At 42.7% G+C, this 12,880-nt stretch overlaps 1 protein-coding gene across 2 annotated transcripts in view; it reads left to right on the top strand.

Annotated features, from left to right (window-relative positions):
* DGCR2 (DiGeorge syndrome critical region gene 2) overlaps window positions 1–12,012 on the top strand; it is a 44,683-nt gene extending 32,671 nt beyond the window's left edge. Inside the window, exons 9-12 of one of the 2 annotated variants that reach the window (XR_003093557.1) lie at window positions 2,099–2,251; window positions 3,824–4,060; window positions 5,597–6,424; window positions 11,279–12,012. Coding sequence is in view for 1 of the 2 variants with exons in the window: in XM_025201523.1 (XP_025057308.1) it covers window positions 2,099–2,251; window positions 3,824–4,060; window positions 5,597–5,838 (632 nt within the window). In the remaining variant the exon portion in view is untranslated. Of the gene's footprint in view, window positions 1–2,098; window positions 2,252–3,823; window positions 4,061–5,596; window positions 9,975–11,278 lie in introns of those variants that run through there. The other variant, XM_025201523.1, reaches the window with a different exon arrangement.
* Window positions 12,013–12,880: the final 868 nt, after the last annotated feature.

Genomic DNA, 12,880 nt, shown 5'->3' with positions numbered 1-12,880 from the left:
TTTTGTCTCCTGGCTGATCGACAGCAAGCAGGGGGGGCTGTCAGGGCCCTTCCACCAGTTGGGTGGGGGGAGGAAAGGGGGTGTCCTGGGTGAAAGGAGCAAAATTAAAGGAGCTGCTATGCAGTACACTTCTGCCGCAGTTTCAGTAGGTCCCTAACCATAACAAGCGTATACAATGGCAGACCTTGCAAAGGAAGAATAGACAGCTGATTATCACTTCCAAGTTTATATATCTTTGTTCTGTTAACACTTGTGCATGTAAAGCATTGAAATTCTGGTGTGATAAGTGCTTTATGTATGCCTGGGTTCAGCACTTCATATCCACGCGTCCCATCTTGCACGTTTTTAAAACATAACTTTTAAATCAACTTGTTTTAGTTAAAAAAAAATAAATAAAAACAAGAGCAGCTATAATAAACTCAATGAGTGCCTGTACATGAGCACAGAGGCTGCTCTGCCGTGCTGTGATTAGTGTCAGAGCAGACTCTATTAATTGAGTCTGCTGGTACGTGGCAATTGCCACACTCCAGCAACCTCCCACATCTCATGATCCGTGTCCCTGCAAAATGGTGGCGGGGGAGCTTGAACTAAAGCTTGTTGAACGAGTTTTATTTCAGTCACCCCCATTGCCATTTTCAAGTGTGGGGATGCTGATGCATGAGATGATGTGGCACTTTAATTAGGGTGGCTCTTGGAGCCACTGTAAAGCCTTTCCTTCCCCACCAGCATGTGTAAAAGCACCCAATATGAATAGTGACTGGATCTAGTTCAGATCAGTATGTGTTGAGCTTGTTTAAAAATATAAGCCCTTTTTAAAGGTTTAAAATGTGTCTGTATTTTATCAAGTGTTAATAGCTGGCTTCAAAGTCAGCTTTACTAGGTTTTGGAGGTAGGACCAAGGGCAGTATCTGCATTGTTCAGAAATCTAGGCTAGAGAGATCAGTCTGTGGTAAATACTGTTTCATGGTAACATTTCCTTTTGGGTCAAAGCCGTCAAACTCCAAAGATTTTTGTAGCACAGAAGTTTAATTTCTACGGCACTAATTTGCACAGGAAGTTTATGGTTTGCAGCTTTCTAAATAGCATTTGGATGTAAAGTATCACATGAACAGCTTATTTCAAGGTGACCTCGAACACTGTAATTTTTTTATTATAAGTGAACAACCAGCTAAATGTGGACACCCAAAGCATAGATGAAGGGTGGTGCTCTGGTGTGTTCGTACATTCAGCAAATGCTGATTTTCATTTTTTATTTTTATGTAAACTACCCGCAACTTCTGCTTTTTCCTGAGCACATTCTCCCAGCTCCTCTGCAGCTAATGAAGAAGAAAATGCTTGGGGACTTTTGCAGCTATTTGTGAGTTGGTGGGCCAGGTAGTGATGAGGGGATGTGGCTGGTGTATTGGGACCTCTGAACTGTACTGATCTGCTGGCTGCAAACCCTGGAAGGGGACACTGGTTTGGGTGGGGGGAAGGGTGTACTCTTTTGGCCCTCTCTTTCACCTTGTGGGGCGGGGGGGAGAGGGTGTTCATTCTCTCTTTTTTTTTTTTTTTTTTTTTTTTAAATGGAGATGATGATGATATTCAGCCACTTTTTTGAGGCATGTGGTAATAAACATCACTACCAAAACAGAAATGTAAAATAGGATTAGGATGTCTCTGTTCTCTCATAGGTGGTATGTAATATATTTCCATATTTACAGATGGAAATAAAGATTAGGTGAGTGGCCTTAAGCTGGACATAAAGGTTATGGTAGAACTGGAAATAACATTTGTCTTTTCTAATTCCTAATACTTTCCTTTAGCTGCTGTATTATCTTTTACTCCCTTGTAGCACAGCTCTGTCTGCTCACGTGCAAACAGATGAAATGCTCTTTAAACTTTTGCTTTTCCGAAGACCTGAGTCTGTACTTGGCTGCTCAAGTGAAGAGATCATAAAGAAATCCAGATTCAGTAGAAGTTAATGAAATTTATTGTTTTTAAACTCATACCTATATGATAAGTTTGAAGTGTGTGCCTCTCCAGGACTAGAAGACACAAGAGTCTCTGTCAAAGTAAAAAGAAAAAATCTCCTATTAATATTTTCTTCACACAACAGATGGGAACAGCCTGTTTGACTCAATGGCAAGTGGAATGCGTCTGATAGTGAGCTGCATCTCCTCCTTCCTTATCTTGTCTTTGTTGCTCTTCATGGTCCACCGGCTGCGTCAGAGACGGAGGGAGCGCATAGAGTCCTTGATTGGAGCTAATTGTAAGTAGTCTGTTGTTGAGATGCACTTGGAGCTAAGTGGTCTGGCTTTAGGGCAGGGGTGGGCAAGATAGGGCTGCCGGAGGGTCTTTGTCATGTCTGTGGCGGGTCCTTCGGTCCCACCTGGTCCAGGCACTATCTGGCTGTGGCATGTCCTGCTGCTCCCTGAGCTCGCAGTGGGGCTGGGGTGCCTCTGCAGCTGGACTGCCTTTTTAGGCAGACCAGGCAGTGGCAGCTTCTTCTATTTGCTGCTGGTGCTGGCCCCAGCCCTGTGGTACCAGCGGGGACCTGCGCTGCACAGCCCCAGCTCTGCGCACCCCACATCTGCTCTAGACTCACCTGCTCGCACTGAACAGCGGCAGCAGCACTGTCCAGGCAGAAACTGTTGCTCAGTGCAGGGGAAAAGCAGCCTCTGCCCATGCTCCCTGCTACAACTGCCCGGAGCCTGCACTGGGCACCTACCCACGCCCCCACAATATATGTATAAGTCCTCATTTTGAGTTGTTATGCAGTCTCCTCTATATACACGACAAACACACAAATCAGGACAAAAATATTTAAAAATAAAATTAAAATATTGCATTGTGGATGTTTGACTCTTAGTATATAATTTGTTTTTGTTCCAGTGCCAAGATGGGGAAACCCCCTTCCCAAATGCAGTACTTTCGGGGGGAGGAGAGGGTGGCAAGGTTAGGGGTGGGACTTCTGGTCCCAAGATGGTGACTGGGGGGAGGGGGAGAGCACCTGCCAAGGGGCAGGGCTACCTTTATGGTTCTCAACAGCTTACCAAAATTTGTTAAGCAGTCCTCCAGCTGAAATAATTGGCCGCCCCTGCTTTAGAGGGAAGTCACTACATGGTAGAAGGCCAAATCTTCCATCCCAGGAGAACTAGTGGAAATGGAAATCTGCATAGGTACTCCCTTGGTCTTTGGCTATATCTAAATATGACTATTCTGTCTGTGTAGCAGTTGTGAATTTAAAAGACTCTGGTTCTCTCATCTTTTTCAGAGATTTTTGTGCTGCTGTCAGTTGTGTTACTCATGCCTTACAATTGACAGGTGAACAAGTTGGAAGGTAACTGCACCTGATTGCTGTGAGAGCTTGTGCAACCAAGACCTAGCATGTCTTGGTACACTGGTCTGATAATATACTTCTATTATCCACTATTTGGATAATACAACTGGTATTCCAGCTCTTGGTACCAGGCCAAGCAGTGTGCTTGGAAACTTTCTAAGGCAAGTAGATGAGCTCCCTACCTTGGAGACATTGGTTTAGGATCTAGATGACACAAGTGAGGATAAGGATAAAAATATGGGCACAGGGTGGGCTTGGGCATTGCTGTGTAAATACAGTAAGGTGATGTGCTTGGGCTGTGTAGGTTCTGTACTAACTCCTTAGGCATTGCAGCACACAAGTTGTTCTAGGGATGGTTTGAAGGTTGAAAGTAGTGACCTGGTGACTTGTGATAAATCCATGTTAAGTTCTAAGGGATGGAAAGAGGAGCTCAACATGATTGCAAACCCAGGGGATGAAAAATGGGATAAAACCAGTCTTGTGTCTTGTCCTCTTGAACAGTGCACCACTTCAATTTGGGCCGCAGGATGCCTGGCTTTGATTATGGTCCAGATGGGTTTGGAACTGGTCTTACTCCACTGCATCTCTCGGATGATGGTGAAGGGGGTGCATTTCATTTCCACGACCCTCCACCGCCCTACACAGCTTACAAATATCCAGATCTTCAGCATCCGGATGACCCGCCTCCTCCCTATGAGGCTTCTATCAATCCAGACAGTATCCTTTGTTCTACTCCAGGTATGTGGTTGTGGATTTGCTGGTTTAACTGCTGCAGAGGAATGTTCTCAGCCTGCTTTTAAAGGGGAGAGAACTCAAACTGGAATTTGTTTGGTGTGTGTGTTTTTGTTGCAATTGTGCGAGAGGAGCAGTGAGAGGTGTCGGGGTCCAATCTGTGCGTAGTAGAGTTTTCATAAAGCCTTATTACTTGTGGCATTAAGTTTTTTTGGGGGGGGTCTCTAAATTAGTGTGTGTCCATGTTGCAAACTTTTTGGCTGCTTTAAAATGTCTGTGCTAAGCTTTGTATAGGAAACCTCACCTTTGGCAGCTGGAATTGGCTCAGCAAACAAGCCCTAGACAAACAACTTTGAGGGATGTGCATGACCAGCTGCCAGGGGGTGGGGGCATTCTTGGTGCTGGACTGCCCTTTGGATGGTGCATAGTGTTAAGCTCACTCATTCGTACAAGCCCTTTATGTGGTAGGAACTCCAGTCCGTGCTTTGTGCGTTGTACGTGGTCACCTGTAAGTCGCCACTAACTGTTGCACCACATCCAGAGCTGAAAGAAAACATGCACTTTTTATAAATCCACCTGAGTCACTTTAGCCCTTGGCTACTAAGCACATTAGTAATGGGGGCTGGGATGGTGTGGGTACCAACATGCACAGTTGACAGCCCAGAGGTTGCAAGTTCAAGGCTATAGCAGAAGCACTCACAGTGCGGCCTGTCAGATTCCAATGAAATCTGCAAATTGCTAAATACCTTGTTATAAGGACACATTAGAAATACTGTTCAGGTAAGAAAAAAACTAAATTTCAGTTACGTTCCATATATTTTAAAAAGGCCCTCAAATTATGTGAGCCCACATGAAGTACATGTCCAATTTGTTTGGGCATCCTTGCGCTTTTTGACAGAGTGAATTCTAACATAGACTGGAATTGTACTCCGGTGTCTGCACATGTGTATATAGCTACTCTGGAGGTTGCCATCCGTTTTCTGTTCTCTGGCTGTTTGGGAATTCTGCAACTCAACAACCAAAATATACCCAACCAGGAAGCTAAAATTCAGCAATTGTATCTCTACCCTAAATTTGGAGCTACTATGAGCCAACACCAATCTGCATGCTCTTTTATTGCTTACAGTGAACTTTGTTTGGGTTGGTCTGATATATCCCTGTAATGTGTTGCTTGTTTAATGTTTTGGAAGTTAATGGTGAAAAGTGCCTCTTAAAAAAAGTAGAACACCCTAATGTGCAAAACTTAGGAAAGGGCCCTTTTCCCTGAAATCCAGCTTTATTTAACATATCTTTCAATAGTTCTGAGGCTTTACTTTGATTTGGATCAGGCTCCATTTGTATATTAAGTTGTAAACTATAGTTGTATCTCCAGTTCTAAATTAAGCAGTGTGTTTCTCGCAAGCAGAGAGAGAGAGAGAGAGAGAGGAGTGGCACTGATGATGCTTACAAGGTTGTTGCGGAGAAGCTAAGCTAGCCGGGAAATAAATTTGGGTGCAGTCTGGTATGCATCCTTCTGATTCTTTTTGCCTTTCCTCTTTGCAGACGGAGTTCTCCCTCAGACAGTGCAGAGCAGTCAACCGTCACTGGGAAACAGTGATGTCTGTCCACAGCTCACCGAGGAATCTCTTCCTCCTTCAGTCGGTCCTTCTCCAGTAGAGCTGGAAGACTCAGCTGATAGCAGCACCTTCCTCGTCCCTCCTGACACACCTTTAAGTGAAAATACACCGGCAGAAACTCTTACGGGCAGCCGCCACAGTCACTGTTCTCTCAATACCATTGTATAAAAGAATAGAAAGCTTACTGCCAGTCAGAAATATTTTAGCAACTGTTTGCACACAGCTGTACAGACAAACACTAATCCAGGGGTTGAACTTCAGAAGGAAGCTCCACTTTGTTTCTGAGCACTCTGCTTTTATGTTCTAGTTTAGAATTGTGCCTCTTATTTTTTTTTGACTGCTCTTATTCATTCACTAATTGGTCTGTCCTGTAAATATGGATTGTAGAAGCTGCACCTTTTTCCACAGGCTATGGAAAGGAAGTGCAGAGAATTTGTCTTTGACTTCTGAAGAGAGGAAAAGCATGGGTAGCTTTGGTTTGTTTGTTTGGGTGTTTTTTTTGTATGTCTTAATCGCAGAGAAGAAATGAGAATCTGCATCAGAGAAAAAGCTGCTTGTTTTTTGGATACCATTGGATCCAGGGAACAGACGATGAAGAAAGAGAGGGGGCAGTTGCCACGTTATCTCATGTCTCTCTTGCTCCAGTGCTGCACTTGGAAAAAGCACAGAAGACTAAACTTTTGGGGAGTTGGGTGGCTGTGTTTTACAGAAGCAGGAACACTGAGGAGCTAAAACACAAGCCAAAGAAGAAGAGGTATATGGTGTAAAGTGTGTGTATGTGTTTGGTCTCTGTCACTGCCCCACTATTTCAAAACATCGGAGGGACTGGAGGATGAGAAGGATCTACGTAACATCTGATTTCTTTGCCTTTTCTCATAAATGGGCTCAGAGAAACTGCCGTTTTCAGTTAACACCTTTTTACTTAGTTATCTATAGTTGCAAATGCCTTGTACTGTGGCAGGTAAACTTCTGGCCCAGAAACAACTGTGGGTCTGTGTAATGCTGGCATCTCTTCAGAAGAGTCACAGTGCATGCTAGATAGTGTTTTGGTGAAAAGATGAGGAGGATTAACTCCTTGATTAATGCTCCAGTTGATTGACTCTTTCCACCTTAGTAGACCTTTTAAATCACCCCCTTCCTTTTAAGTTTAGCTTAATTTAAAGTAGCAAAATTAACATGTGCACTACAAAATGTGGTTCATTTCAATCAATAATATGTTTCCAGTTTAGGCAAAGATTTAAAACAGACTGGTTTGGATAATATGGATACTAAATACCACTTCATGTTTTCAAAATGAGGTGAGGTTTCAGCGCACATGGGTTTTCTTTCCTCCCCCACTCATGTCACTCTGATTAACCCTGACTTACTGTAGCAGTTGTCTCCAGTCAGAGCAGATCAGGTTAGTCAGAAGGGCTTTCTACTGAGAGCCCCTCATGACTGTTCTTCTGTTGCCTTATGACAGGTACAAGCCTAGAGGGACAGGAAGAAATTGTTGTATGGGAGTGGGGTTTTAATTTTGCTAGTTACAAAGAGAGGATACAGGATTGGGCTGATCTGATCCAAACCTAGTTATGTGCTTACCCAGTGCCACTGATTTCCCTCATATATGCCGCTACCCTCTATTTTGTGTCTTGCTTTAGGCCATACTGTACTTGGGGATCAGTTTTGATTATTCAACATCTCTGCACAGAAAACTGTGACTCTCACTTACTGGATCATATCTAGTATGTTTCGATATTCAGTCACTTGCAGACTATCTTTATTGCCTCGAGGGACAGTGTGAATATGGTTCTCGTGTACTGCTAAGGCACAACGGTGCATTAGGATACACTGTTTAAAAAAAAAAAAAAAGTCCCTCCCCTCACAATTTTGTGAACACAACTTTTTGTTACCCTTTGCGGCCTGGCTTAATCCGCTCTGAGTGGTACAAAACGAGAAGAGCAGTTCTCTACCCAGTGGATCTATTGCTAGTTCCTTCTCCTGAAATTTGAGTCCTGTTCCAGTGAAGTGGGTGGATAAGTAGTAGTCAGAGCCATGCATACAGCTTATGACTATATCAAGCATTTCTGAAGTATGAAAATAAAGCGGGTTTTGTGCATTTTTGAGCACATTCATACGTTTTATACATTGTATGTACTGAGTTTTCTTTAGTTTTTATATGTACGAGTGTGTGCGTGTTTCTGGGTGGTGATAATAAATATATACTGTAGATGATACCCTTTTGTGCTGTATGGGACAAGGTGAAACTAAACACTCTGATATGAGGTTGTCTCTTGAGCTGCAAAGGTAACCCTTCCCTAAAGCTGGCTACACTATGTGATAGGACAGGGCATGATAGCGTACGCGTGGATAGGATGCAGTCTTTATTACAACACACTTTCTGAAAAGCTTTTGTTAGTAGCACTAACTAGGAGAATGGGAGTTTTTATTTCTTTAAAGCCAGATGGACTATTCTTTCTTTGTAGTTTCCTAGCGCAATAACGAAAGGCCTCTTGGCTTGTCTGTGTTTTCGTGGTTGAGGTGAACAGATGCTTTTTACCTCGCACATCTCATAAGACTGTGTGAACCTGTTTTTAATACACGGTTTTTACTGCTGGATGTCTGTGGTAAACCGATGTGAAAATAAGTGTTGTTGCAATTCTTAACTTTGTGACGGCTCATGGTTGTAATTAGTCCAAATGCAGACTTCCCTGTAGAAGCCTGAGTGTAATAATTTTCTATAGATCAAAGCCCTTTCCACCTTAGTGGTGGCATGGAGGCTTCTTTATTTTTATCCATTTTAACCATAAACAAGGGGAAATTCTGCCTTGAGCAGAAGAGCTCACCTGGTCCAGATCTTGTTTACCTGTTGTTGAGCTTCTAATTTGGCAATAAAATTGTCACTTTTTCCCTCGTCACTGTAGCTCTTTCACATACAGTTCTTCATCTTGGAGCCTTTGTGGCTGTGGCTGAAAATGTTATAATTACCGAGACTTGAGGACCAACTAAGGAAGAACTAGTTTTGCAGAAGCAGTTGACTTCTCATTGGCACTTCCTTGCTAACAGAAAAATGGCGAGTACCAACCTTCTGTTGTGGATGCTTATTCCGTAGATATTGGCGCTTGCTGGAGGAAACCCTTCCTCCTCCTGCTGGATGGATTGATTTTATTTCTTTGGAATTAACTTCTATTGTGGACATTTTTTCCCATCACCCTTTTGGTTATTGTTCTTATTAACTGTTGGTGCATCTTGAATCCTCTCTAAGCATGATGGAGAGGGTTGAAAAGATTCCTGGGACTTCATCATTCCTAGCATTGCAAATAAGTGAAATGAGCTTTATTTTTTTCCTTCAATTTTGGCTATTGAGGTTAATTTTGTAACATTTGAGGTCTCTGTTCCATTTAGGGCTAACGCGTTCTGTTGTGGTCTTTCTCCTGATTTTTTTTCCCTCTCTTACAGTACAATGAGGTGCCATATTTTTTGCTGTTCCTCCAAGATATCCACTGGTCTCAATGTTAGCCACAATAAGTGCACATGCAATCTCACAGCAGCTTTGAATTTCTTAGTAGAATAATAGGAAAAGAGGTCTGAAAGGGACCTCATGGTGGTCATCTAGTTTTGTCTAGTCCAGTCCTCTCCCTTCAGTGCAGGATTATTTTTTTTCTGTCATTGGAACAAATTTGTCTAATGTGCACTTAATCTCCAATGACAGAGATACCACAGTCCCTTTTAGGTAATCTGTTCCAGTACTTATCTACCCTCAAAATTAGAAACTTCTTCCTAATATTCAACCTAAGTTTCTCTTGTGACTTGAAACCATTACTACTTGGCCTGTCCCCTTTGCACCCAGATTAGTTGATCATCATCCTCTGTATAACAACAACCTTTTTTCTGTTTGAAGACCTGTTATCAAATTCCCTCTTGCTCTTTTCTCCAAGGCTAAGGACAGACGGTCAAAAAGCCGGAGCCTGAATATATTAAATCTTATTAGGTTTGTCTAAGATGCATAGATTGAACCGATAAGCAAGTCAACAGACATTCATTTTTGATTCTGGAAATGCAGCCACATGCCTGCAGTGGCCCCGGCCAGAAGCCAGGTGGTGCTAGAGCATGCCTTCCTACTCAACTGGAGAAGACAAGTTTGGGTCAAGGCTAGCCTGTCTATCCTGTGGGGGACACGGGTGGCTGGGGAAGTGCAAGGTATCCTGGGATGCTGGGGGCTTGAGTTAAATTGACTCTGGAGGGGATCTGGGACAGAGGTACAAGAAACTGATTTAACCTAAATCAGTTGAGTCTGATGCTACATCCAGCCAGGTTTATCTTCAACCAGTTTCGGCCATTTTGAAAGCAGTTTCTACGCACTGAATATTTGTTGTTACATATTTGAACTGGTTTTTGATCACTTACACCAGTTTGTGATTTCTGTTCCTAGCCCAAAAGAGTAGTTTAATTTTTTTTTCCAGAGAGTTCTGATTCTAGCCCAAATGATCAAAATTCAGATGTGGCTGGAATTGTTGCTTGTTTAGCTCATCTACCCTTGAACTCGACTCTCCCTTTTTGTCCTTCTGTGAGAGGACACAGAGTACCAGAATAGAAGAGCAAAACCAATTGTGCGGTATTTGCTCAGGCAGCATCCCCATTGATGCTAGGAGGAGTTTTGCCAGCGCAAGGAATGCAGCATTAGGCGCTCCAGGTTTCCCAGTCTTTACTTGGAAGAAATGAGTTCCATGACCTCTCTTCTTCCTTACTGGAAGTTAAGGTGTGTTAAACTTCTTTAACTAAATTTCTGGAGATTAGAAAGCTGTAAATTTCTTATCTTTTAGTTGTCTATTTCCAGTGGCAAAGTGCTTGAGTTTTGATGTTAGCTACACACAAAACACAACTTTTTTTCATTATTTATTTTGTTCCCCCCCAACTGGAACTTTTTTTTTAAACCCATTTGTTAAGTGAATGTTGGGAAACTTACCCAGTACTTCTGGGGAATTTTGCCTTTCAGCCTCCACCCTGTATGGTTGATGGCTAGTCCTCTAAATCCTTTACATTTTACAGAGACAGTGAAAGTGGATTGGGATCAGCCCCTACACTTTACTTCCAGCACTGCTCCCATTCCAGTTGAGACAGCCATATTTTAATTGAGAAAAATGAATTAAAACAAAGATCACTTCCCTTACTAATATTTTGAATTAGCTGGCTGCTGAGGTACAATTTTAATGGATTTTTAATTTTCTGGCATTGTGCACCTTGGAAAGCAGAGTAGGCTGGAGGTGAAGTCAGAAGAGTTGTTTTGCTGGCAGCCTTTCATCACTATGCTGGACTGATCCGAATGTCAGACATTTGTATGCCTGAGAGAGAAAAAGAGGCACTGCTTTTTACCTTCTCTGGAAGAATACTTTTAGCCAAGGCTGCATTTGCAGACCCCTCCTGTGTAGTTGATTTGTGACTGAATTTAACTGTGACAGCGTATAGAAGTTTTGGTATTTCATGGAATATCAATGTAGAAATGAAATTTGATACTGTAATAATTCAGTCCCTGTGACATTTTATGTTTTTATGATTTCATTTCTTTTTTTCTTTTTGAGGGGTTGGCACTAACCTTTTTTTTTTTTTTCTTTTCTTTTTTTCCCTCAAGATGCTGTGAGAAACATTTCATCCAAATGCCAAATAAATTGTGTTCTGTAAAGACAAAGTGTCTGTTAATGCTGTGGTGGTTTTTAAAGTCTCTTGAAAAGGTTGTTGTTCAATGACTTGAGGTGGGTTCTTCCAAACCGCTGAGGATCATCTAGTCGAATGACTCTATTAAATCCTGACTTTGCAAAATGTGTCATACCTATAATTGTGTGCAGTGTGTGGCCCCTCGGACGCTCACGTGGATGGATGCATCGCTTAGTATAACTAAAATTTTCTGTTTGATATGGTGTCTTCAGAGAGATGGCTTGTTTTCTCCACCCAAATTAACCATAATTGAGGTAAAACATGGCTCACCTTAGCCAAGCTGGCTTGAGAACTGTTCATTACAGGTGGCTGGCTTAGTCTTCACTCTGCTTGCTTGCTTGCTTGCTTGCTTGCTTGCTTGCTTCACAGAAGTATCTTCTCCCTGTGCTTTTGTTTTGGCTCTAATAATCTGGTTTATTACTGGGAAAGCCACTGTGATAGACTGATCTGACTGATGCAGGGTCTGTACCCAAGAGATACGTTCATGGATTCAGATACAACAGTGTTGTGTTTGTCTAAAGCAAGAACCAAGAAAATAGGACCAATTCATGGGCCAAGCTGGTGCAACTCAGACCAGTGTCATCCATGGAATAACCCCACAGTGTCAGGTTTGACCTAGAAACCACTACACAAAGCCCAAGCAAAAGTCTCTGTTATGTAACTAATGCCCATCTGCAATGATAAGGGCAATGATAAGGAGAAGACAGTCTTAGATAAAGGAGACTTGAAAACAAAAATAAAATTAGTGGAGTAGGGCAAAGAGCTGATTTAAATATTAAGATTCACACCCCTAGGTGGGGAGAAAGTATGCTAATGAAACATACATGTATGGAAATGAGATACATAGCTAAAACACAGGTATAGAGACATGCTCAGTAAAGAACTCCTTGCGTCACTCCCTTATAACCAATTAACAAACAAGAATGCTTATGAAGGTCCAATACTCCTGTATAAAAGATGCTCATAATTAAGAATCTGTGTGCTTGTTACGTGAAATTATTCCGCTTGCACCTTGTATTGCTAGCAATACATCTTTATACTTTCACCCCTGGTATCTTTATTGGCTTTTGCATACCGGGCACGATCCCAGACTTGAGCTGGGGCTCAACAGTTTTTGGCGACCCAGATGGGACTGCCTTAGATAACTTTGCCCGGACTAGCTGACGACCAGACACAGCTCTTCCTTATCAAATGTCAGGCGCACCCCGGGATCTCTTTTCCCGGTGAGACTTTTGTTTCAGGGGGAGCTGGATTGCTGAGGCGGCAGTAGCTTAACGGTGCAAAGCCATAGAGTTAAAGTATCAGTAACAGGCACCTGGGTGAGAGGGTAGAAAGGGCATAAGGCCTACCGTCAGCACGCCTGCCTGGGATTATCTCTGTAAGTATTCTGTCTGGCCCGAGTCCAAGACCAGTGATTTTTCCCCTGTGAGGACGAGGACTAAGAACAGATCCCTGGATCCCAGGTAAGTCGGACGGTCAGGACCGGGAAGGCAGCCCTGAGATGGGTACTATTAACAGT

Source organism: Alligator sinensis, unplaced genomic scaffold (genome assembly GCF_000455745.1).
Source record: "Alligator sinensis unplaced genomic scaffold, ASM45574v1 scaffold570_1, whole genome shotgun sequence".
Classification (NCBI taxonomy): Eukaryota; Metazoa; Chordata; order Crocodylia; family Alligatoridae; genus Alligator; species Alligator sinensis.
This window is presented reverse-complemented; position numbering and strand designations above follow the sequence as displayed.